At 50.4% G+C, this 26,865-nt stretch overlaps 1 protein-coding gene across 1 annotated transcript; it reads right to left on the bottom strand.

Moving 5' to 3' along the window:
• Window positions 1-1,419: 1,419 nt before the first annotated feature.
• On the bottom strand, window positions 1,420-25,269 carry UBAC1 (UBA domain containing 1). The gene is made up of 10 exons (XM_063082436.1): window positions 24,936-25,269; window positions 19,814-19,934; window positions 18,842-18,915; window positions 12,846-12,953; window positions 11,600-11,702; window positions 11,198-11,306; window positions 10,318-10,540; window positions 7,451-7,537; window positions 6,835-6,973; window positions 1,420-1,962 (listed from the first exon to the last, which is right to left on the bottom strand). Exons 1-10 carry the CDS (start codon window positions 25,071-25,073, stop codon window positions 1,847-1,849), a joined length of 1,218 nt encoding a protein of 405 aa, XP_062938506.1. The 5' UTR covers window positions 25,074-25,269; the 3' UTR covers window positions 1,420-1,846.
• Window positions 25,270-26,865: the final 1,596 nt, after the last annotated feature.

Below are 26,865 nucleotides of genomic sequence, written 5' to 3'. Positions count from 1 at the left end.
GCCAGATTCCAAATCTCAATGTGAACGAGAGAAGTCCTCCTGGCGTAAAACCGTGTGAGTGTAGCTCATGTGGAACAGTCTCCGTGGGTCACCATCCCCTACGAGGCACTCCCATCACACAAGGGACCCGACCACATGAGAATCAGGACTGCAGGGAGCCACATGAGCAAAAGCAGCAGGGGAAGCCTCCGCCTCCCCCTCCTATCGATGCACGGGAGGACTCGCGCTGGCGAGGGGCCCAGGCAGTGAGCAACGTGGTGGAGCCTCCACTTCTCTTGCAGGTTTCCAAAGACACAGGAGACACACCCTGGAGATGGGCCCTGTAAGTGTCAGGTGTGTGGGAAAGCCTTTGGCTGTCCCAGTCCATTTCAAAGGCATGGGAGGACTCACGCTGGAGGGAGCCCAGGCACGTGAGCAAGGTGGAGAAGCCCACGTGCTCCGGTTCCTTCTGAGAGCACAGACACTCGCAGCCGACACAGATGCTAAATGTAGGGTGTGGAAAAGCCTTCAGCTGACCCATCAACTGACAAAAACGTGTACGAATGCACACTGGATTGAAACGTCCTTGGTTTTCAAAATATAGGAAAGTTTAAAATTTTAACAAATACTTTAAAAGTCATGTGAAAACTCACACTGCGGTGAAATCCTATGAATGTCAGTAATATGGAAAGCCTGATGGCAATTAATTCATGCGTAATGCTCTAAAAATTTACAACCTGAAAGAAATGTATTAAAGTAATAAATACATTATGTTTATCAGTTCTAAAAAAAGTATTTTACATATTTCTGCCTTGACATTTTAAATCTAAATCTCAAGAACAACAGAAAAGCCTACAGCTGTGAGAAGGAACATTTTCTTAAAGCATTCTCAATCAGCAGCAAAGGGATCAGAGCTCAGCTAAGGTTCCCACGCGGACGGCCACCTGCAGGGGGGTGGCTCCCACTCAGTGCCCACTTACCTGGGGCCAGCAGCCGAGCAAGCCACAGGGAGGGAATGCAGGTGGGGCAGCCTCAGAAGAGACGTTAAAGAGACAGCTGAGAATTAACTGCCTTAAGCAATAATAATGAGCAGAGCTCACAAAAAAGGAAACTCATTTTCTCATGTTAAAACACAGATAATGTTAAAAAAGAAAGAAGGAAAGGAGGCTAGAGGCCGGTCGGTGGGCAGCCGTGCTCAGTTCAGCCATCTGTGACCTGGGAATACAGGGTTGGTTCCAGCGAATTTACTGTCCCTCAAATCCAATTACAACCAAGTGAGATTTTGCCAACGAAACGTGTCTACAAGATCACCGAGGCACTGAGGTGGCAACAGCACCAGCCGCAGGTACAAGCCGTGAGCACGTAGGCGGCTCCAGGATGCACACATGCAGAAGGATGTGCACACCTTTTTCCACCCTGAAAGAGCACTGAGACAGGAGCTAGGAAAAGGGGTTTTATTTATTAAAGAAAAGTCATCTGTGAATTACTCTCGTTAAATTAGTATGTTTGCCATTAACACTCTGGATTGAAACATGCTTTCTTTCAAATAACAAGTGCTCTACAAGCAAACGCCAAAGCGTCACCTCAAGCAGCACTTCAAGAGCCCAAAGGAGCACCCTGGGGAGGAGGCGACCATCACTTCCCAGTGCAACAACCTCATTTTTGTAAACACCTGTCATTTGCTAAAATCACGGCTTTACAAACTACAGTCACAGAAGTTCATAAGCAATAAGGTCAGAATGAGGACAGCCGCGGTGCCTCTGACAATCCAGGTTTGAGGCGCTGAAGGTGGGTTTCCAGGTGGGTCCCCTCTGGCCCGTTCCTGGGGAGGCTGCTGCAGCCAGGCCGCCAAGTGGGACGGCGCCACCTACGTGCGGTTCAGCGTCTGGAAGATTCTAGAGATCTGCAGCATGACCGGCCCCGTTTCTGGATCGTTCATCCACTGGGTGCTGTTCAGTGGGTTCTCCAGCATGTCCTCAAATGCTGTGGAGAAAACAGAGCAGCAGTGAGTGTCAGCACCCCACTAACGCCAACAAGCACAGCTTCTTCATGAAAAGGGCAGGCCCCAAAGAGCCAGGGGCCACGCAGAACTCATGGCCACATGCTAACTCTCAGCCTCTAACCACCCAGCAACGCCTGATCTGCAGATCTGAAATCAGTACATCTGATAACAGAAAATCGAGAATTCGGTTCTGGCAGGGTGGGTGGCGAGCCCGTGTGTGCGCTCATGGGCACACCGGTCCTGGAAAGTCATCTGGCGGCAGCTATCGGCCAGCTTAAAAATGTCTCAGCATAGTCCCCCTTCCAATCCCACCCTGAGAAAATAACCAGGTGCAGAGAACGCTCACGTACAAAGCTATCGTTGCAAATTTAATATCATCAAATTGAAAAATCTCAAAATTCAATCTTAGGAAAATAATTTTTTTTTTAAGAACTAGCACATTAAAAATGTAATGGGGGCTGGGTGGTTAGCTCAGTTGGTTACAACGTGGTGTTATAACACCAAGGTCAAGGGTTTGGATCCCCATACTAACCAGCTGCCAAAAAATAACAATAATAATAATGGGAAGACCTTCCAATTGAAAATTGTGGTTGTTTAAACAGTTTTACAAAATTGTTTCCCCAAAACCCAGAGGTGCCTTTTAGCAAAAGGCACTCAAATCCAGGCCATCGTGCAGGAGTACCCCTGCAGGGTGCCAGACCCTTCTCTGTCTGGTCTGGTTCACACTAGGCCTGGCCATCTCAGCACACACTGACCACTTCAGCAATGGTGGCCCCAGGTTCACAGCTCCAGGGACGGCAGTTAACTACACGAGTTTGTGAACAGGACCCTGGCTGAGCATAAAGGCTCAGGGTGAATCTGACTTAGTTCTGTCCATGACATGACAATCCCCAGGCCCTAAAACAATCATCTGGTGTTCTCCTGATTAAAACCCTCTGAAAACCAGTTTAAAATCTCAGAAAGAGACTCCAGAAAGACAGCTTGGTAACTACGAGAACAACCTACACAGTAAGGGCAGCAGCACAGAGAGGTGAGAAAGAGCTATTTCACAAACAGGGTGGGACCCAATTCCTATTTCCTCCTGGTGAACATCCAAATAAATTCCAGAAGGATGAAAGAATTGAAGAAAAAGATGAAAAAAGGAGTTAAATATGAAAAATTTCACAGATGAGTATTTATCTGAGGAAGGACTTTCTTCTGCATGTCTTAACTTCTGTATTTCAAAAAAAAGCCATACAAGGTAAGGTAAAAAGTTTGCAATGTGGGGCTGGCCCATGGCTCACCTGGGAGAGTGTGGTGCTGATAACACCAAGGCCACGGGCTCAGATCCCTATATAGGGATGGCCAGTTCGCTCACTTGGGAGAGTGTGGTGCTGACAACACCAAGTCAAGGGTTAAGATTCCCTTAACGGTCATCTTTAAAAAAAAAAAAAAAAAATGTTTGCAACGTGATGTTCTTAACACATAACAAGGTATTAACAAAGCTCTGAGATCAATGTTGTAACTCGCCAGCTGGTTGGCTCAGCTGGTTAGAGTGCAGCCTGCTAACAACAAGGTCACGGGTTCAGATCCCAGTACGGGCCAGCCACCAAAAAAAATCATATTTGAAAAACAGACACCAGACATGCATAGGGAATATGTAAAAGAGGAGAGGCCAGTGGCCAACAGAGAAGTATTCAACTAACAACCAAAAGGAACACAAATGAAAACAATCAGGCGTTTGTCTATGAAAGGAGGGGTAGGTGGGGTGGGGTGGGGTGGGGTACAGATGTCACTCGGATGGTGGCACCATCAGCTGGTGACATGGGAGAGCAAGCTGACAAGATATTATCAAGAGTTTAAAATGCTCCATGTCCTCTGCCTTGTCAACTGACTTCCAGGAAGTATGAGCTGCACCCAGAGAATTAGGTACAAATTAGGTCTATTGCAGCAGTAAGCCCAAAAGCAACGAGAGGAAAAACAGTTTGAACGACCAGAAATAGGGGACAGCACCTGTTAAATAATTTGCAGCATATCTAGAGGATAAACTCCCTGGCACCCATTAACACCTCTTGTTTTCAGAGTCATAGGGATAAGAGAGAACCATCCGGTGTGACACGAAAGCAAGCAGCAAGGAGCGACCCGCAGCGCGGAGGGCTGCAGCCTGCCAGGTATGCCCAACGCAAAGGGACCAGAGACGACTTCTACATGCGTCTTCATTCTTGTCTGCATTTTACACATTTTCTATAGTGAATGTTCTATTTCTTTTAAAACAATAAAGGTCATTTTAAAAAATCATATTAGATATAATTAATACAAGCTTGAGGGAACTGTGTAACTGAAGACGCCCAGTACAGGCGTGTCAGCCTGGTGACGGCAGGGAGGCCTGGGGCACAGGGTCTGATCAGGGCATGATCATGGTTCTGCAGGCAGAGCTCCAGGGCAGGGGGAGCCTCAGGCCCAAGGCCACTGCTATCCAGTCCTGTTGTCCCAGAGGAAAGTGCTTTGGGGCTGCAGGTGCACAGACTCCCAGCTGCCAAGTGCCAGCCAGGAGGTACTCTGTGCTGTTGGTTAGACTCAACAGTAGCAAACCACGTGACAATCTCGATAGAAGGGGATAAAACTCTTAGCCACTAAACTGAAGGGAAAGAACTCCCTTAATCTGATCAAATACATCTTTTAATAAAAACTACAAATAGCAATCTCGGTGGTAAAATATTACAAGAAAACCTTTTAGAAAAGGTTTTTTGGCAGACCCCAAGGCAGCACGTATTAGTCTCCTAAGGTCTACAAACAGCAAGAGAAATGGAAGGAACGTGCTTTCAGTTGTGAAGGGGACTGCTGAGAATGAAAACAAACTCACAAAAGACATACCCTCAAGTTTTAGAGTTTCGGTACAAGGTACAAAGAGGAAAACTCCCTACCTTACACATCCCCCGCCCCCATTTCCAGGTAGATTACAAACTTAAATAAGAAAGGAGAGGGCCGAGCCCGTGGCGCACTCGGTAGAGTGCTGCGCTAGCAGCGCGGCGACGCTCCCCCCGCGGGTTCGGATCCTATATAGGAATGGCCAGTGCACTCACTGGCTGAGTGCCGGTCACGAAAAAGACAAAAAAAAAAAAAAAAAAAAGAAAGGAGAAACTATAAAACATTCAGGAAAAAATAAAGGAGAGTGTCTTTCTGACCCTGGGATAGAAGGATTCTTTTCAAGGTTCATAAACACAAACACACTCAAATACATCAAAACACAGGCCTTCTGTTCATCAACGTAAGACACCAGAAACTGAGCAACACTCTCAATACAAACAGCTGGTAAAGGACCAATGTACGGAATGCGAAGCACTTTCCCAATGAGTAAGAAGAAGAGAAACAATCCAATAGAAAAAGAGGCCGAAAGAGCAGAAGGCCTTTCCACAGCCGAGGTCCCACGAGTGGCCGATACGCTTCTGAAAGCAGCTCAGTCCTAAAGATCGCAGGGCTCGGAGACACTTTCTGCACCTGCCCGGGCGGCAAATGTCCTGCCCTGACTTCAGGGAGCTGTTGCTGGGGACAAACAAGGGCCCTGAGCTTTGAATGAAACTCTATCCTCTCAGCGGGTAACGAGACTATCTCCAGCAGCTGAGAGGCCTAGACAAAGGGCACCAGCAGGGGACCTACCTGCATAGGTCCCTTCAGGGTTTCCCATCCTTCAGGGGTCAGACTGTGGTCAAGGCCTCAATGACATAGTCACAGTGTGAAAGTTTAAGAGTTCTTAGTACTTTCAGACCCTGGGGGATACACAGCAAGCTTGGGGAGGCCACACCCATGGAGGTCAGGGAGTACAGGCAGGGAGACAGGGGACCTGTGGGCCAACGCCCTCTCTGGGTCCAGGGCATTAGCCAAACAGGTTTCCCATGGGAAACTGGTGGATTTTTAACTGGTGTATTTAAAGCAAGCAGGCACAAGTTCCAGGTGGTCACACTGTGACTGAGAGGTGGTCACTTCAAGTTCAAGGAACAATGTCCGAATGGTCCATTTAAAGGAAACAGCAGGGAAAGCGGGAGCCCAGCCTGCTGGGTGGGAGAGATGCCTCCAAATCTTTATCTCTGGCCACCAGCTGGAGCCACTGGGGTGGAGTACAGTACTGGAAACTGTGTCAAGGGTGACCAAACCCTGCTGCTCGTGTAAGTTAAACTTATAAGGTACCAAGCAGCACCATGTGTGAGGAAACCACCCCAGTGACACTGGGTGGCAGAGGAGAGAAACCAATAGTGGCACAGTCATTCAATGAAACACTGCACAGAACTTTACAAAAGAATGCAAAAAGTTAAGTCACAGAAGCCTGCCTAAAATTCTATTTGTATAAAGGCAGGGACGGATGATAGAAAGTCTGCAGATACACATATATGTGGCCAAACTCCACAGGAACACAAAGCAGCGGGAAGCCCTCAGGGCCGTGAGCACTGGGCACCCCCGCCACCATGGGGTAGGGGGAGGGCATGTGCATGGGGGAGAGCACCAGAGGCTCAGAGGGACAGGAATGCTCTGTGTTTTAAGCTATGTGGTGGATACATGGCTACTGGTTTTATTACTGTTTAAAGTTGCAAACATTATGTACATCTCTGTATCTGTCCTCCTGGACCTGGGTAAGCCACCAGCTCGGGTTTTTCCAAAGCTCTTATAGAGTCATCAGGTAGGAGACCGCCACACCCCAAGCAGAACCTGACTTTCAGGCCCTACGAGGACTTAGATAGGAGCTACGCTGCAGGACGCTGGCTGTGTGCCGAGCCACCGAGGCATGGTGCCTCTCGACACCATGTCATGCTGGTAGCATCGGCGTGCTGCGGGAGGGCGCCCCATCATGTTGGCAGCTGGCATGAAGCAGGTGCACGTACCTAGCAATGTTTTCGGGTTGGTCAGGCCCAGCTGCACCACCGGGTTATCCAGGATGGCCTGAAAGAGAGGGCTGTCGGGGTCGATGCCCTGGTCCAGCTCCTCAGGGGAGGGCCTCCGGTCTCCCAGCAACCACTCGCACTGCAAACCCAAGAGCACACATCAGGGCAGGCCTTCCCGACGATCCTGCAGGTCCCCAGGGCTGCGCTCCCTGGACAGGACCTTAATAAGACCTGCCCAGATTCAGAGCTCCACGGGTTAGGTGGGGTGGAGGGAGGGGCCACGCTGGGAGCTTCTCAGTGGACCTCGGTGCTGCAGTTCAAGTGACTGCACTGCTTCCTGTCACAGAACGGGGGAGGCAGCACAGCCCCCAAGGCACTGGGAGGGTAATTACCAAACGCACCAGACGCCCAGTCTGTGCGGGGGCAGGAACCCTGGCAGGACCGAATGCCTGTTGGCTGGTCCTGAGTCTGGAAACGTCTGGACGCACAGAACCTTCTCAGTATATTTAAAACTGTAGACTATTTGAACCATCTACCCGTCGTGTCACTTGGAAGTCCCAGAAGCAACTGCGCATGTGGGAGTAACCAGTGGCAGAGGGGACAGGATGCTACTCACGGCAGCGCTCTGCTGGTTGTTGTTCACCCGGAGGGCGTCCACCACCTCCTTCTCGTCGAAGCCCATCTCCATCAGGGAAACGACGGCCTGCACGAGGACACAGCCCGTTAGCGCCACGCTCGCGAGTCCCACAGCAGTGCCCTCTCCCTGTGGCCTGGCTTGGCGTTTCCTGGTTGTCAACGTCCTAAAGCCCAAGAGACGCGGCCAAGGCTGCAGCCAGCAGAGACCTGGAGAGTTGGCACGGCCGGGGCGGCAGCTGCATGTGGGCGGACGGAGGGTGGGCCAGGCCCACTGCAAATGCTTTGGGTTTGTCGAGTGACTGTGCAGGTGACACTGTCCTCAGCAACCACATGCCAGCTTATCCCAGAGGGCCTTGCTATCCAGGAATAAGTGGCATTAGAGGAATGTCATGTAAGAAAATCCAATTTAAATGGAGAGTAAAGTGTCATAGTAACTTGTGAAAAGGGGGGTTATATTCAAATTTTATCTTAGGAAAAAAAATTAAAATTAATTTTAAACATCCAGAATTGAGCAAAACTGAAGCTGTGTGAACATATGCTAATTCTTAGAGCAAACAATGACCCAATCAACAATGTTTTGGGGGAGGGATGTACATTCTCAGGACAAAAGTCATGTAACAAGATAACACATCCTGTACTTTATGCTGGACTTTCATAACACCATGCTTAAAAGGGTCGATTTTGCAAAATAAAGTTGAGTCCCATCAGTCCCCATCCATCTGCTGCAGTCAAACCCTGGCCCTGCAGCCCCTCCCGGCCAGGCAAGGGTCCCTGGTGTCGCTGTCCCGCGTGGCTCTCCAGCGCCCTGTCCCTGACTTCCTGAAACGTTGCGCCAGTCTGGACCCGACTGTCAGATGGTTCGGAGAGAACCCAACAGAAGATACCAGTTGGGGGTGGGCATCAGGAAGGACACTGGCTGGAGCCAAACCATGCATGGTTAGTTCCCAAGCCGAGCCCATGCCTCCTCTCACAGGCGACCTTGCCTGCTTGCCTGGCCGCTCCCTAACCACAGGGACTTCCACAACAATGGCACATAAAACAGCCTGTAATCTACTGCTCAGCTCAAGAGTAAGTGGTCTTTCTGTCAGCTTCAATAAAAACCTTTCTCTCTCCTCATTTCTATCACAGCCCCAATACTTCTGGGGTGACATTCTGGCCCCTGGCCCTCCTTCCCAGCCATGACAGGAAAGCCTTCCCATGGGCAGCAGTGGGGAGGTCCCGCACTTGCAAGCACAAGAGCTCGGGCTCTGCCTGCTCTGCGCCCTGCGCAGCGGTCATCCCCTCCCCAGCGGGGGCAGCAGAAAGAGCGTGGTGGCGTCAAGCCGAAGCCTCGCTCTGCAGTCCTTCCCCAGGAAGCAAGCTAACGTCGCATCCTGATGGAGTCCTGCCTCGTCTCACAGCTGGTACAGAAACCAAAGGGCAGAGAAGCCGAGAGGCTGGTGCCCTGAGCCCTGACAGCCTCTTACAACAACTGACGTCCTACAGGACGCTCTAACACACAGTGACAGGAAGGAGCGTCAGCAGAGAAGCACCTCAGGAAAATGGGTGAAGATAGCAAGAAACAATATGAAGTAACCAGCAGTGATCCTCATGAGCACCACAGACTGAGACACAGGAAAGCACAAGCCGACCGCGGAGCACAAAGGACTCCACCCAGGAGCCACTGCTGCATCCCCAACAGGGTCCACACCAGATGTGCCCTCAGCTCCCTCCCGGGGAGCTGTGATAACGAGACCAACCTCCCACCAAGCCTAGCAACACAAGCAAAAGAACAGAAAGACTTTTAAATGCACAGCTAAATGCACGAGAGAGGGGAACGCCAAGTGACAGAAGCAAAGACAATGAGAAATCCAGCCTGGTGACGGGTCAGGTGGGGCCGCCCAAGGTGGGGGGCAGTAGCAGGGCCTGAGGGTCAGAGTCAGAGTCCCCACACAGATGGAAGGTGGGGCCCTGGGGGGATGAGCAGCCGCACTAGGAAGCGTGTGTCTCCGCAGAGCCCCAGGCAGGAAGGAATCAGCGGCGGAGCCACAGGTCATACTGCAGGCGCTGCAGGTCTGGGGACCCGCGGGGACAACTGACATAAAAACTGGGGTCCCCCTCTCCTGTGACCCAGCCACATGGGATTCCCACAGGAAACAACAAACCCCATAGGGGTCCATGATGAAAACCCATCCACCCTGAGAAAATACTCTATACCACCTGCTCGCAGGGATCAGGACAGCGGAGCTCTGAGCGAGTAGCTCTAGGATTTGGAAAAAAATATGAGTATGTTTAAAACAGTGTGAAACATCAGAGAATTAAAATCCTTATCAAGGAACAGGACAGTGAAGGCGGTGGTGAGGCGGGGCCATGGAAACCTGCTGACGTCAGCTGGCCACGCATAGCCGGAGACAGCTCAGACCACAGGCCCTTGACCTGCAGATGGCAGTGAGAGATGGCCAGCCAGCCCTGCCCACAAGGCAGTCCCACAGGCAAGTGACCATCCAGGCCTCCAGGCCAGGCCCCCACCCAACCCCATGGAGGGGCCACAGCAACAGGTGCAGCTCACAGTCATGTGCAGTACGGACAGAACTTAAAATTTTGAGTTTTTCAGGAATGACAGATATGTCAACCAATTACCAAGTAAATACAGCCACCTGGATTCAAGTGAGGATAACTTAGAAGTGAACTTGGGAACTCAAGTCCACCCTCCTGGCCTGTCTGCAAACTCCTTCCCCAGCCCCACTTTCTCCAGGGATGCAAGCTGCCCCAGCTCACAGTCAGCGACAGGCCCTAGCTCCCTTACACAATGTGGCCTCAAGTGAAGAAACAGCAACTCTACCTGGCGACAGGTCCAGTAACACATACCCGAGCGTCAGCCCGAAATTCCCTTTTCCTCCGAATCCTCTTGAAGATTTCCGTGAGCTCATCTCTGGCCTCCTCGTCCTCTGTGCTAGTTCCAGCAGCAGCCTCGGGGGCAGCCGCCTCGGCCCCCGCCGCCCCTGGCGGGGACTGGCCTGGCAGAGGAGTGTCTATGGCTGGGTCTTCTGCGTGCTCGATCAGCCACTCCATGGCCTGAGGTACTGACATGCTGCAAGGGAACCAGAGACTGTGTCCAACGTGCCTGGGCTAAGTCACAAGGGCCCTCTACCTCCTGCATGTTGCCAAGAAAAGGCTCTATTTAATGGCTTCTCTAGCCATAGCTGATGATCCCTGGTAACAAGACTCTTCAGTGAAACTCCCTGAGGCCCAGCAGGACACGGAGCCCACTCACAAGCAAAGGGACCACATGTATGGTGCATGGTGAGAGTTCAGGTCCAAGGCACAGAGGAACAAACCATCGCCAGGGGCCATGCTTTGGTTTATGGATCATTCCTTTTGGATCGGAACACAGAAGTAGAGGCAATTACTAAAGATGTGAATCTAAAGAGACTATTAGAGACTCGATGTCCCTGCTAAGAACAGGCTTGAATTTGTTCTCATAAACGACAGCCCAGTGAGAATTTACAGAATGACCCCTATATATCACATTCCCTAAAAGAACGAGATGATTTAAAACTCTTGAAACTCTTTGAGATGATAAATTAAGATACTTCTGGAGCAAACATTTAAGGTTCCTCTTTAAAAACTCACACATATTAGAAACGATTCAATCAGAGTTTGGGAGGAAGGATGCCACCCACGGGGAAGCCACAGGACCAAGCCCCCAGTGTCTCCAGCAAGGGAAGGAGGCGCCCCCGTGACATACTGGTTCAGCCGAAGGGCCTTGGTGGCTCTGGTCTCGGGAAAGCCCATCTCCGTGAGCTGCCGTAGAGCCGCTTCGTCCACACGCTCATCCTCATCCTCATCCAACATAGCTGCAGGCGAGAGAGGAGACGGCCACGTGAGGGGCCTCCCCGAGCCCCTCAGAGTTCACCCACCTCATTTCAGCACCCAGTGTTCCAGCAATGATCTGAAACCTCAGAAAAGCTGAGGTCTAGCCATCAGCTCTCAAGTGTGCACGCAGGGAACGGTGCGATGAGCAGACCAGCAGCCCCTCTACTGCAGGAGAAACCCACAGCGCGCGACTTTCCCGGGGGCGTGTCTGCGGACGCTGGGAGCAGAGGCCGGGTGAGTGCAGGTCGTGCGATGTGGCTGCGGGTGTTCGTACCATTTGCCTTCTTAAACAGTTCAACCGCGTCGGGGTTCAGTGCTAACAACTTCTGTGCCACCTCGATGAGAGAGACCAAGATCTTCCGGAGTTCTGTCTGGAACTGCAATCAAAAACAAACAAAAACAGGTCACTTCTCTAAATGTCCAACAAACCTACCTGAATCTACTACCTCACTGCCTTGTCCTAGAACCTTACATCTGAGAGAGTCAAAATTACGTAACTTTCCTTCTGGAGGGAGGGTCAAGATCAGCCAAGGAGGGGGAGTGGGACCAGCAGAGCCCGCCTCTCCTCAGGAGGGCCGTCTGTCTGCACAGACGGGCTGGCAACACACAGGAAAAGGTCCAGTGACAGTCACTGAGGGCCAAGTTTGACACTCATCCCAGTCCCAATGAGGACAGCATCTGGCCATCTGGTGCTACGCTGGCTGAAGACCCTCCACGGGTGGGCTCTGCAGCTGCGGGTCTCTAACTGTCACCAGGCTGAAACATGACGGCACCACTGCATCTTCTAGACAAGAAGGGCTGTGCAATGCCGTCAGAGGTCCCCTCTGGACCAGCACCCAGTTACAGGGCCTGGAGATCGGGGAATCAGCCGTCCCCTCTCTCCCACAACAAGCCTCAGCCTTCATGTGAGATACCACACTGGGACAAACACACCTGAGCTGAACACACTTGCAGGCCAGGGAGACACACACACCAGCTGCTGCAGAAGACTTACAATGCCCTGGTCAGTGTGGAGATCTCTGGAAAAGATCCCAAGAGAGGCCTGTTCCTAAAATGAACCAGGGCTCACGGCAGTGATCCAAGGCCAGAGCGGCACCAGGAACAGTGGAAAGCCAGCCCCTCTCCCCAGTCCTGCACAGCCCGTGCGTGCCCCGTGCCCTGGAGCAAGCCCACATGAGATCTGCACATGCTGCTCTCTTTCAACTTAGAAATTTCCAACTTCTTAATTAATTTCCAATAACTTAAGAGTTCAGATTTCTATCTAAAAGCTTTTGCCAAACTCAGGGCAAAACGCTTACATTTTCTATGAGTAATTTATTCTTTTAGTCCTGCCTTCAAATGTCTTTTAAACTTCTTAGTCTGAAATAATTTCAGATTTATAGAAAAGTTGTAAAAGTAGTAAAGGGCTCCTGTACATCCTTCCCCAGCTTCCCCAAATACTCTTCAGGAATCTCTTCAGGTAAGCCCTGCCCCGCTGGGGTCCACCCCACTGGGGTCCACCAGGCTGGGCCGACACTCACGTCTCTCAGGTTGGTCTGGACCACAGCCCGGTCCATGTTGTAGGACGGCAGATTTGCTGTTGCTCGGAATATAGCATCTCTGTCTGGAGCTTTCTGCTCTTGTTTTTTCTACACAGAAAAGTAATCAGAAAGTGAGAAAGAACTAAGAGCAATAAAAGGCAAGATTATGCAAATGAAACAGACAACTGTAATCAGGCAAAGAATCCATTTCCTTGGGAAGCTAGAGCTATAGACTCCTCAATGAGTCGGGGGGATTGCAAAGAGTTCTGTGCACAGTCTCAGGGACGGAAGACTGGATGTGACACTTAGGACACAATTCCTGCCTGCTGTGAACCAGAGCGTGGCAGTGAAGGAAAGAGGAGAAGGTGGCCACAGGGCAACAATCCCACAGGGGCAGTGGCAGGGCTGGGGCTGGTGCTGGGATGGGAGGCGACCTCAATGGAACCACACAGACCTGCAGTCAGGCCTGGAGGCCAAGAATAGCACCTGTGTGCTCCTCCCAGAAGCCCCGACGCAGCAGTAAAGGAACAAAGATGGCAGAAATGGAGAAGAAACAAAATCAGGAGAGATGGCAACATGCTCTCAGGAGACAAAAAGCAGACAGGAGTGGATAGAGCTTGAAAGGCTGATACCAAGGGCCTGCAGAGCAGAGACCTGGCTGAAGCAAGGCCATTGCCACCCTCCCAGAGCCCAGGGGGTCAGAGGCACCAGCTGTCACAGCAGGTGGAGCACGAGCTCTAGGAGCAGGAGTAGCCTTCCTCCACCACCCTGCTCAGCCGGCCAGCTCCTGGAGAAGCTGAGCCTGAGAAGCCCTGGCCAGGATCTGCAGGCTCCACAGAGGAAGAATGGCCCTCTCCTGCACCCCGAGCATCAGGGGTACTGGGTGGGGCAGACATGGCTGGGTCTCTACGCCACAGGGAAGCCCACCAGCTAGCACAGCCCAACCAGGCACAGCGAGCTGCCCACAAGCTTCCAGGTCCTCTTAAAGGTGACAGACAGCCAACAACAGCTGGCCAGATATTTAAGGAATGCTTCCAACATGAAAGACAAAGACCAAAATAAGAACAGGAAAAATAAAAAGAAGCATGAAGGGAAGAAGACAGCATGAAAACCAGAAAACACGACAGCACACTAGGACAAGGAGCACACCAGGACGCTATAACAAACAATCTGAGAAGAGGAATCTGCTCAGGAAATTCTAAAATGTTACAGCCAAGGGCTGGCTGGTTAGGTCTGCTGATGACAGTGTGGTACTGGTAACAGCAAGGTCAAGGTTCAGATCCCCCTACCAGCCACCGATAAAAAAAAAAAAAGAAAAATCACAGATAAAAAAAACTACAGAATGCTTAGAAGACAACAGAAAATCTCTTAGAAAGCAGACCTACCAGCCAACTAATAAGACTTGCAGAAAGAGAAAACAAGGAGGAAATTATCAAAAAACAATCCAGAACAATTTCCAGAACTAAGTTTCCCAGAACTCAAATACTTGACTCTGCAGAGCCATGTGCCAGGCACAGTAAAGGGAAAAGACCCACATCAGAGCACATGATGAGATTCCAGAGCATTAGGAGATGCCGCTGTTCCAGCTGGAGTGGGGATAGGGGACACGACCACCTACGGAGATCAGAGCTGACCCTGTGCATGGCACATGGCTGACACTCACTCCACAGCTCCCCAACACTGGAACACAAGGCCTCAAGACTGACTTCCCTTCCTAGATGCCAGCGGAAGTCAGGCTCCACCACACCAGGGAGCAAATAAGCCAGAACAGGACATTCAATCCTGCAGTCGGCAGGACTGGAAGATGGCGCACACTCCCTGCACCCAGCAGTCACCCTTGCATGACTGCAGGGTATTGAACAGCATGGATTCCACTCTGGGGTTAGGTTACATCATATGGCATAGCCAACTTTAGGAAAAGGACATAACCTTGGGTGAACCTGACCTAATCAGGAGAGCCATCAAAAAGGATAGGGCCCTTTCTGGCAAGAGAGATTCAACACACAAGAAGTTCTGTTGCTGGCTGTGCAGATGGAGAACACGGGCTGCCACCAGGGGTTGAGAGTGGCCCTGACAGCCAGCAAGAAACAGGTCAGCCCTACAACTGCAGGAGCAGAGCCCCCCAGAAGGAAGGCAGCCCTTCAAACTTGACTTCAACTTGAGACCTTGAGCAAAGAAACCAGCTGTGCCAGCTGCCTTCTGACCCACACAATGGTGAGCTGAGAGATGAGTGTTGTTTTAGGTGGGTAAGTCTGTGGCAATTTGTGAGATGGCAGCAGGAAACATATAAAATCAGGAGGTTCTAAGAGAATAGAGGCAGGAAAATTCAGGCTGTGCAGTAGGCCTGGAAGGCTGGATTCAGAGAGATGCAGAGGCCAGAGGTGCCCAGAGGAGTATCTCCAGGAATAAAGGGAACAGGCAGATACCTAATACATGTGACCACTTTTCAGAATGTTTGTCAATTCTGTTGAAGAATATGAAAAAATAAGTGATAAGCTTATAAAAAAACTAAGCAAGCAAACAAACAAAACGATAAGGCATTAGTAACTCCAGGAAAAACAAAGCTGTGTGAAAATAAAGCTGGAGGCATTACACTACCTGACTTCAAGTTGTATAAAAAAGATAATTCTTTTTTTTTTTCTTGCTGGCCACTACAGGGATCAAGCCCCGGACTTTGGTGTTATCAGCACCACGTTCTAACCAGCTGAGCTAACCAGCCAACTAGGAGAGAAAATCTTAACACACTTTGCTCACAGCAGAAAACAACACTTAAATAATAATAGTATCTTCAGCCAGCATGATGACCCAACAGGAGGGAGGGAGGGAAGGCAGGGGAGGAGACACATCCTTATCATTAAAAAAGCCAATCAAGTCTAAAATTGATCATTTGGGAGTTTCCGGTCAAGATGGCGGAATAGACAGTCCCCGGCATCACTCTCTCCCACAAATCAACCAATTAACAACTATAGAAAAGCAACAACAGCCAAGCTGGGGCAGCTAGGGCTCAGGGTAAGAGGAGGAGAGACCTACGAAGTGCATGAAGGCAGGAGAAGCCATGACAAGAGAAAGAAAGAACCACTCTGACCATTTCATGCCGCAGCCATTTTAAGGCTGAAGCTGCTGAGTGCATGGAGCAGGAACCGGCAAAAGCCACAGCTGTGCCCTCTGGATGGGGTTGCTTGGAGGAAGCAGGGGAGAAGAGGGCCTTGGTGGTCCCCAGGCCAGCAGAACCACTAATAGGGTTCCCATGAACCCACACAGGAGCAAGGAGCCACAGACAACTGAAAAAAAAGAGCCATTCGGAAGCTAGTGAGTCATCGCAACTGATCAGCACACTGCCCGTCCCATGGGAAATGTTTGCAGCATGGGCAGTGGGGGAAACGGGCCCACTAGGAGAACACTGGGACACAGCAAGGATAGCTGATATGCCCCCCAATCAGCATAGGACCACTCAGAGGAGACCGGTCAGGGATATAGAATGAAAGCGCAATGAAAGCGGCTAGATATCACAGCCACCATGCAGATGGTCCACCAGTCACTGGAGTGCATTGACACACAGAGAGTCACCAGCAGAGACCAAAGAAAAGAAGAGGATGTCTCTCTCCACAAAGCTCATTCCAGAGTGACAGAAGAAGCATTTGCTCTACAATAATATTGAGGGACATGAACACACCTCTCAGCATCGGACAGATCATCTAGGCAACAAATCAACGGAGTAACCATTATTCTTTCAGAAGGAGAGAAGAAATCTAGGGTTATCAGAGGGGGAGGGGGAGGGGAAGGGGGATGGGGAGAGCTTGGACAAGGGGCATAAAGAATGAATACGATTGTAACTATATGCTAGTAATATTGATTTGATCAACATATCTCAATGTTGAACCCCAAAAACATGTATAATCAATTATAATTCAATAAAAATTTTATATTTTTTTAATTTTATTTTATTTTATTTTTTTTTGTCTTTTTCGTGACCGGCACTCAGCCAGTGAGTGCACCGGCCATTCCTATATAGGATCTGAACCCGCGACGGGAGCGTCGCCGCGCTGCTAGCGCAGCACGCTACCGAGTGCGCCACGGGCTCGGCCCTCAATAAAAATTTTAAAAACAATAATAATAAAAAAATAAAATTGATCATTTAACAAATAGTAATTGCTATAGGTTGGATGTCCCCCAACCTCACTGAAGCTTAATCCCCACTGTAACTGCTGAGGGTGGGAAATCCTATTATGGTAATTGAAAGGTGGGACCCTGAAGGGGTGATTGGATCATAGGACCATGCGTAATGAATGGATTAATAATGGTGGTCAGGGACGTGGTTCTGAGGGCTTTAAAAGGAGAGCACACAAAGAGTTTCTCTCTCTCTGCTCTGCCATTTTTCTGCCACATGAGACCCCTGGGTCACTGTCACCATGACCAAGACCCTCACCAGATATGTTCCCTGGACTTTGAACTTCCCAGACTCTGAAACTGTTAAGTAATAAATTGTTTTCTTATAAATCACCCAGTTACGTGCATTTTGTTATAAGCAACAAAAACGGACTAATACAGTAATACACATGTATTACTTAAAAATCAGGAAGAGAACTGCTAAAGATAACGGTTATGAGTGGTCATCTTCAGAGAGTATGACTCAGCTGTGATAGGAGGCTGGTGATTTTTATTACAAGATTTGCAGTATTATTTGAATTTTTAAATTCATGTGTTATTTTGACTTAAATATGAATTGACATCTTACAATGTTTTGTTTTACACGTATGTGAAGGGAAAGGTGAGCTCTTCAAGTGAGCTCTACTGCATCCTGTAACTACCATCCAAGAGGCTGTGGCGGCTGTAATCAGAATCCTGCTGTTTATATTAGATACAGGGCCTCTAAGTCTGAATGCCAACTATCAAAACTGTAATTTGAGAACAGCCGATGCTGCCCGCCAGTTTTCAGAGCAAGCCTTGAGACAGGCTGGGGCAGGCCCAGCTCTGTCCACTGGAGATAGGGTGAGGCAGCTTGCCCGTGTGCCACCTGCGCCTTGACCAGGTGTGGCTGAAGATAAGGAAGGTGCCAAAGCCCAGGGCACTCCTCCCACCCCCCTGGTCCCAGATGAGACCCTAAAATAGCTCATCTGCTATCAAGCCATGGGCCCAGCCCTAAAGAACTACAGCCTGGCTCTTTCTCTGGGGTGAACACTCTCCCCAGCATTTCAAAGAATGAGTAAGAAATGCTATCCCTTAGGATAAGTAAAGAAAAAACTGTTGAATGAAGGTGGCTTCCCTGTAAAATAGCACTTGGGCACAGGCATGAAGTCTGGTGTAAGAGCAGGAAAAGGACCTATTTACAGAGCATGTCTTATACTGCGCAAGAGGAGCCTCTAAAGAATGAGCTTTTGGGACAGCCTCTAAATGATAAACTGCACAGTCTTCCTAAGGCACCCAAGTTAAGTGGAAGATGCGGATCATAAACGATCCCATCAATGCACACTCTGACGACATCCAATTCTGTCTTGCAAGAAACAGACAAGACAGACAGGTAAAACCCAGCCCTGCTAAGAATGAAGAGCACAGAGCCATGCATGTCGCCCCGCACGCCTTCGCCCGCCGCTGTCTGCGCTCACATTCCGTATTCTGTGTGGCAGTCTGTCAACAGCTGTCTTCCACTCTGCTGGCAGGGCTGATCTGGCTGCTCAAGGAGGAGGGACAGAAGGACATGCAGGTTGGGTTGTGGCAGTGCGAAAATGAAGTCAAGACTCAAGAATGTGCCGTCGTTCTCTCTGCATCTCAAAAGACACAGAGCCAGGTTTTCTGTGTGCTGGTCACATGACCAGGGACCAGGACTGACACGGGCTAAACAGGCTCAGCCGTAACACAGAATCCCTTCCCACCGCATCTACCGTAACGGAGAACACACCAGGTTGGTGAATGACTCATACACAGAACTTCTTTTTATCAGTTTTAAATGTAGGAGACACTACCAATAAAGATCTCCAGTTGCAAACTTTGAAACTTACCTTTTCTTCTGCTGAGACATCAGTCATCTTAGGGAGCGGAGATGGAGCACGCTTTTTTATCAATAACAGGACATCTAGAAAAAACATTTATGTCCACCAAGCTGCTTATAATTTCATATCCATAAAACTGCACGAGGATGCCAGAGGAGCTGAGGACAGAAAAGCAGGGTTCCCTCTGGGTCCCTCCTAACCTGAACGTCTCCACTGGCTCATCCTCCCTCAGTTTTCATGATGTGTGCACAGCCCTGGCTGAGGTACCAGCTCCCGGGCCTGGCAAGAACCCAGCTATGGTCACCACAGGTGGCCCAGGAGGCACACACAGCACGGCTCTGATGGCCACACAAAGAATTGGTGGGAATCTTGCAAATGTTCTCATTTTAATGGGCTCAGTTTTGAAAACCTACGAGCTTGGAAGTTTGTTCTTAACTCTCGGAGCTAAAAACCTGAGCTGTGGTTAGTCCACAGTCCACAGTGGCGGGTCCCCTCCCATCTAGTTTTGAGTTTGATGATCATACTCAATACATCTAGTATTTTCAAAACAGATTACGTCAAGGAATTCTAGGATTAAAGTCATTATTTGAATGACATACAGAAAACTGAGGTTTTCTCCCCACGTGCCTCCCAACACAAGACTACAAATGATTAAACAGATGCATGTATCATAAGAACATCTCACGAGGATGTCAAAAACTACCACCACCACGATCATATCCAACCCCGAAATAAAACCTGCAGAAGCCCTGGAGCCTCTGGCTCTGCTCTGAAACAGAATTAAACATGAAGCTCACACTTGGCTTCTCAGAGGTCCGCTGCTCATTCAGTTTCAGTCTCTGTGGTTTCCATCACACACGCTTTTTTTAATAAAGGAAAAATAAAACCCTTTTAGTCGCCCCAGGCTTCTGCTCATTTCCAGCTCGGAACACTGGCCCCCTGGAGGCGCCGTGCCCCACGCTGCCGGGTGGGGCGACCCACCTTTGTCCTGGATGTTCTCCTCTGAGACCATTTTGGCATCACTCAGCACCCTCTCCGAAGCAGCATGTATTAATTTGTGATGAGTCACACTTTTGGGGTCTTCTAAGCTTCCATGAGCACACTGGGGGAAAAAAAATCATAAGATAGAAAATAAATAAATCTTAATACTAATAATATAAGACCTGACATCCCAAACCACAAAAGGAATTTACTGTTTTTTCTTATATGCTAAGAAGTAAAGCATTGATGAAATCAAAGAATTCCCATTAATTGTGAAAACCGAGTGAAAAGCCCTAACACTTGATCCCTACCCACTAAACACTCCTGAAACAGGCTCACAGTTTTGATATAAAATCTCCTGCTGATAATTAGTGGCAACCTGAAGTGCTTCTTTAGTCTGGAAAGATCTGGAAAGTAATTTTTAAATGAAAATAGCAGGTCCTTCATTTCCTGATAATCTAAAGATCTAAGTATGCTTTGTACACTTGTTTTTCTTTCTTTCACAAACACATGAAAGGGAGCTGGAGACACAGCAAAGAAAGACTGGTTCATAGAGAGCAAGAAATCAGGACCCGGCCACTGAGTGCCCTAAAGTCCCGAGAACAGCAGTCAGCATGACCAGCCTCGGCTTAGCCCCTGAACCACCCACGGTACGTCCACAGCTCATGGGGCCCCTCCTGGGGCAGCCAAGAGGGGATGGATGGGCACACAGTTGTGTCTGAGTTACCCTGTAACACCCAGGCAGGGAAGTCCTCACCCCCACAGGGAAGGCAGCCCTGGCAGCAGTGGGGCGCACCCCCTCACACACACAACACAGCCACTCCCAGAGGCATGACCTGGGAAGCCACTTCCACAGCTACTGACTTCAGCTCTAGGAGGAAACCCAAGGAGATGCCCATGAGATCTCTTCCAATCCTGTAATTATAATTTAAAGATCTCACAGCAAATTGTTGGCAGGTGGCCTGCTAGACATGGCTCATCATTCCACCCAGGCTCTTCTGTGCAAAACAATGCACGGCTGTCCAAACTCATATACACATATGCTGGACTATACAGAAGTTCTGCTCTGCTGTGGACACAGCTATCTGATCATAAAGAACACTCATCACCCTATGGAGACCCAGCAAATGATGCCAGCACCACATGATGAGGACTGAGGTGATGTGCACCAAGCACACTCACCTGAGTTTGTCCAGAGCATCACAACAACACGTGCTGTCTGCTTTAGCACCTCACAGCCCCACAAGGCCCACACACTACGCGTCACACAAGACAATAGTGCCCACCTAATCAGCTGTGGCCTCTACCCATGAGCCAGAATCTTGGGGAGGAGGGAGTGGGGATTGTACTTGTATATTTCAGAAAAGACACACAGATGTTCAGTGGCCTGGGCTGAAAACTCTTCAAAACTCAGAAGAGAGGGAAACTTTTTCTTGCTCCTTTCAACTCCTTGAGGTTAAATGGCAGAATTACCTGGAGATCAGGAAAGGAAGACGGCCTCACTGGTGCTTTCTAAACACCTGGTAGTGGGCTCGGCCTGGGGGTGGCGAGCATAGCCTGGCCTGGAAGGGGGCTGCAGCACCGCTCCAGGACGTGCCCACCCCAGGCCCCCCAGCACACCAAAGTTCTAGCAGCCTTTCTTGGACGTCTCAGGTGGCTGGGCACAGACCCACCTGGAAGCTTGCTCACCACATCCCTCTGCCACCACCGAGGCTCAAAGATACCCAGCACACACAACAGCTTATCAGAAAAGAGGAAAAACTCTAAGCAAGTACTTCACCTCTCAACACCGGCATTTTAAGAGTATCCAGAATTTTCCGCTCCTCTCAAGATTGAGAATAGTTTTGAAAAAAGGCTCATGAAGGCTCCAGGGGCCATCAGATGTTCACACAAAACCAGCATGGCCAAGGGGGCATGAGGCAGGTGCAGCTGATAGCAAGTTACACTCTCACCGTTTGCAACAGAGCAGAGAACCCCCAGCTTCCCTTCAAGTCCACAGTTCTGCTCCCAGAAATACTCGGTATGCTTCTTCATAATTCTGAAGTTTGCAGGCTAGCTGATCTGTCAAGTTTGGAATATGGTCTACAAAACAATTTTATAAAACAATCCTCACACTGGCTCCAAAAAACACTGTTTTCCACAGCATGGCCACAGCACGTCAGGAAAAAAACAGAGGCACGATCACCCACACTGTGCACGAGTGTCTCATTCTGCTTCTCTGTTCTCAGCAGCAGCATTTCGAACAAGCTGGGTGCAGCAGTGAGAAAGCCCCAAAGGCCACCGCCAGGGCAGGGCGCTCTAACACCTCCCCAGAAGAGCAGTGACTTGGTCTCCACTCATACCTGACGTAATCTGTCATTTGAAGACACATCTTCATGTGATCTAGCAAATGTTAACAGCCATACTAGCAAGTATTGTACTTTATTCTGGCAATTTCATAAAAGTTTAGCGTGCGCAGAAAAAACTCGGCTACATCACAGATGTAATTTTCGTAAAATCGTTAACCGCCCATCACACAAAATGGTTTACTTTGCCCCTCTCTCTGCTCCCAGGCAATGGAAGCTAGAGACCACCATGGAGATCACAACTTGGATAAAACAAATAAGGAAAAACAACAAAGGTGATCCATGTCCTTAAGAGTCATAACAAAAACACTCTCTTTAGCAGAGCAGTACAGGCTCAGGAGAACTGTTGGGGGAACCTCACGTTGTCCCCCCTCAGGGTAGAGGGAAAAGAGGAAGGAAAAACCATGCTGTGTAAACATGCACAGGGGACTGGGACGGAGCAGCACAGGCTGAGACACACACCGGGCCTTGCAGCCAACAGCAAGCTAACGTTCGGGGACCAGTTTCCAGGGTGACATTCAAGCACACAACTTGAAAATTCCCTTTTCTAACTAATGTATTCTGACTCTGCCTGCAGAACAGAATGGGGCATGTAGGTAGGAATACTTTCTGATAGCTCAGCTCTGCGTCCTGTGATTCATGTGGGCTCTTACAGTGAGAAATTGGGCTGCTGGTCAGATCCTCCACACTTGAAGAAACCACAGAGCAGAATAAAACCTCAATTTAAAGTAAGATAATGACAAAAAAAATCCCACGATCTCAATGCCAGCTGGAATAATAAATATGAGGAACATAATAATTAGCATCATATCAAAACTAGCTGCCTAACTAACCCCAAGTGCTCCTGAAATTCATTAGTAAACATCTGTGGATCAATCATTTCCTATTCCCCTTCATAAAACAATATTATGATGGTTATGTAAATCCATACCATTGGTGAGTTAAACTAAATGCCAGACCAACGAAGGTAACATCCCACCGAGATGCAGTTTTGGACTGACAATATATTTTTATCTATTCCATGAAGCCATATGTCTGTTTTGGTGCCCGCTCTGAGCCTGGCCCCGCCTGGGCTTACAGATACAAACCAAGCCCTTGAGGAGCTTCTGTCTGGGTGGGGGAGGACTCAGCACCTCAGGGAGGTTTTTAAAAACACATGCAGAACTTGACAAGGACCAATGCCTGGCTGTAACAGTCCAGATGCCCACGAAATCCTGGCCTTTTAGCCTGGTGTTGTCCTGGTGGTTTTCTAGACGGTGAAACCACACGGATGAGCCAGATAAAAAGCAAAAAAAGCAGCCAAAACATACCTGCCCTTGAACATGTGAGCCTGGAGCCCCTCCTCCTTGATGGGATCATTGAGGCCAAGACCTTACAGTTATTCACATCCAGGGTGTTCCGGAAGGGGCTCGCCCACGAGACCAAGGGCTCACCACGCCTGCCTCTGACAACTGCAGAACGACTCCACAGAACCAAACTCCGGAACGTGACTTAAAAGTGCTCTTCGTGGGCAGTTACTACAATAATAACTGGACATTTATCCTTGGAGACGACACTTTGCTATGTTTTAACACAAACAACCTGTCACACCTGTAGATATGGAACTTCTCGCACGGAGTTCCCACTAAAAAGGTGCGGCCTCCTTCAATCCAAATTCCGACAAGAAAACACCACATCACGTCAAGCACAGAGCTTCCTCAGGCCACCAGGGCCTGACAGACAGACATCTCAGTTGACCTTACTGAATGAAGTTTACAGCAATGAAGGCCTCAAGAACTAGTTCCAAAGATCAGCAACGTAAGGTACCCACTACACAGAGAGGATTCTATGTGAATAAACTTGAAAAAGAGACTCCCTCAGTGAGGAGAGCCTTCTGGACCTTCCCCCTTAACCAATTTACCTCAGCAGAAAAGCAGGGGTGCTATTTTAAGTGACTCTAGCTAAGAGGGACAGTGACCATAGCCAAGCCCAGGCCCACATGCCAGCCAACAGGAAACAGTTCCAAGCAGCCAGCTCTGCAGGGACGGGGAAGAGACCTCTCATGAAGGGCCTACGTCAATTCTCAACTCTTGGGAGAGCTCCTGAAAAATGAAAGCTTCACCCCTACAGCATTTGCGTTCAAATGCTGGAAAACCATGAGGCTCTGCTTCCCTCGGTGCCTTCGCCTCTCCCAGCCTCGGTTTCCCGATCTGTCCCTACCTCCCCAGGTGGTTGTGTAATTTAAAGGAGAGGGTGGCTTGTAAAGCGCTGGGCCTGGTGGATGACACCCAGCAAATGCTTAATAAACCACCGGCCAGCCGGCTCCGGCAAGAGCATCTAGAAGGTGTTGGGGTCGGGAAGGGAGATAGTTGGGAAAAGGGGTGGGAGGTGCTGCCCCCACCCCCAGAGAAGAGGGGATCCGGGGCCGGGGTCCGGGATAGAGGCGGGGGTCCAGGGTCAGATCCAGGGCCGGGGCAGGAGTCCAGGGTGGGGTCGAGGAGGGGGCGGGGGTCCAGGGTCGGGGGCGAGGCCCGGGGTCGGGGGCGGGGGTCCGGGGTCGGGGTCCAGGATCGGGGGGGGGGTCCGGGGTCGGGGGCGAGGTCCGGGGTCAGAGTCCAGGATCGCGGACGAGGGTCGGGGTCAGGGCGGGGATGCGGAGCCGAGGCCCAGGATGGCGGGGAGGTCCGGGGGCGTGGCAGGGGTCCGGGGTCGAGGTCCAGGATCGAGGGGCAGGCCCGGGATCGGGTGGTGGAGGTCCGGGGTCGGGGTCCCGGCGGGGGTCGCGGGCGCAGCCTTACGTGCTTGAGGCAGCGCTCCTTGAGCTGCTCCACCGAGGTGTCCTCGGTCACCTCCTCCAGCCACTCGGCGCCGTCGGCGGCGCAGATGTGCAGCCGCAGCACCTTGCCGGCGAAGATCTTCTCCTCCTGCACGAACATCGCGCCGCCGCCGCAGGGGCCTGCGCCCGCCGCCGCGCCGTGAAGGTCACCGGGGCGGGCAGGCGGGGCAGGGGCGGGGCCAGCCCTCCCGCGCGCTCCTCCGCTGGGCCGCCGCCGCCCCGCCCCGGCTCCAGTCGGCCCGGCAGCCGACCACTCGCCGCGGCCTAAGCGGTCGCCTCACTCCGGCCGCCGCAGCCGCCGGGGGCGCGCTGTCGCCGCCGCGCCGGAAGTGCGTCACTGGGCGCCCCCCGGAGCATGCCGGGAGATGTGGTTCTCTGGCAGGCGCCCCGCTCCCGCAGCAGGAGGGCGCTGTCGCCGCCGCGCCGGAGGTACGTGCGGGCGCGCTCGGAGCATGCCGGGAGTTGTAGTTTTCTGGCCGCTCCTTTCCTCCTGCACTTGCCTGCGCTTCCCGCGCGAGGCCACTAGCCATGTGGGACCGTGGGGCGCTAGCTGGTCCGAATTGAGGCACCAGATCTCAAAGAGTCAGCGGGAAAAAACAATGTAAAATATGTCAGTAATGTTTTTACATTAATTACATGTCAAAAGAATATTTCGGATGTGTTGAATTAAGTAAAATATTTTATTAAAATTAATTTCACCTGTTTTTTTTACCTTTTTATGATATGGCTACCAGAAAGTTTTAAATTGTACTCGTATATGTGGCTGATAAGATGTCTCTTTTGGACTGCACTTCTCTGGTGCAGAGGTTCTTAAAGTGGGGTCCCCAGACCGGCATCCGGGCAGCACCCAGGAACTTGTTAGAGATGTAGGTTCTCAGTCCCCCGCAAAGCTGTTGCGTCAGAGACTCTGGGGCACAGCCCAGCAATCTGGTTTTAACAAGCCCTCCAGATGGTCCTGACACACACTCGGTTGGGAGAACTGCTGGTCTAGGGGAAGGCTGGGTTTGTGGGGCGCCCGTAAGGGAGAAAAGCTGCTGTTTGGGCGCAGGCGGTGCCCAGTGGACGCATTTTATGTGGGGTGTGGAAGAGATTCCTTGCTTGGCCAACTTTCATCAGGCTCCTGAACCGCCTCCCAGGCTCATCTGTGGACTTGCTTGTAAAACCCAGTTTTAGCAGAAAGCCCTGCTAGGTCAGTTCAGAAGAGGACACCCTCATCCTCAATTCTCAGTTACTCTAGTGTCAGATCAGATTCCTCAGATGGTCACCCTGGCCTGTCTTCAGAAAGAATCCTGTTGGTTGGTTTAGCCAGAGTCCCCCTGCCCTCGATGTTGCCTCTTACTAATTTCCATCCACCGACCCCACCCCGTTCCTTGGCTATAAACTCCCCTTGCCCAGGCTGCGTTCAGACTTGAGCCCGGTCTCTCTTCCCCACTGCGAGACCCCGTTGCTGTGGTCCCTGTGTCTATCATGATGGTCCTGAACAAAGCCATCCCAACTGTGGCTTAGCAGGTGTCACTGAATATTTTTTCTTTAACAGGAGGCGACTATGAATGGTCCAGTTTGGGCCAGACCTAGAGCATTGGCTGACTCGCTCTCATTCATGTTATTCACTCCCAGAATCTCTACTGAGCGGAGATGACTGACACACGGCTCCTGTTTTCGGAGGTGGGCGGTCTACATGGGGAAGTGGTGCCCGCATCACTCACCTCCAGGCTTTTACTCTCACCACACCACTTTGCGGATACTTCCTCATTTCTCTCCTGTGTGATAATTCCAGTCATGTCAAGTTCCATCTGTCCAGTCTAGCATTTACTAATTTCCCCTCACAAGCTGGAGCTTCTGCTACTTGCTGAAAATGTAGGCATGATTATGACCAGAGACCAGGATACAGT

This window comes from Cynocephalus volans, chromosome 17 (genome assembly GCF_027409185.1).
Source record: "Cynocephalus volans isolate mCynVol1 chromosome 17, mCynVol1.pri, whole genome shotgun sequence".
Taxonomy (NCBI): Eukaryota; Metazoa; Chordata; class Mammalia; order Dermoptera; family Cynocephalidae; genus Cynocephalus; species Cynocephalus volans.
Note: the sequence above shows the minus strand (reverse complement) of the source record. Positions and strands in the feature narration are given on the sequence as shown.

Coding starts and splice junctions, on each gene's coding strand:
- UBAC1 (XM_063082436.1), bottom strand. CDS start 25,073: ATGTTCGTGCAGGAGGAGAAGATCTTCGCCGGCAAGGTGCTGCGGCTG. Junction 7,538..10,317: donor AATTTCGGGCTGACGCTCGG/GTATGTGTTACT, acceptor GTCCTCGTGCAG/GCCGTCGTTTCCCTGATGGA. Junction 1,963..6,834: donor CAACCCGAAAACATTGCTAG/GTACGTGCACCT, acceptor TTTTCTCCACAG/CATTTGAGGACATGCTGGAG.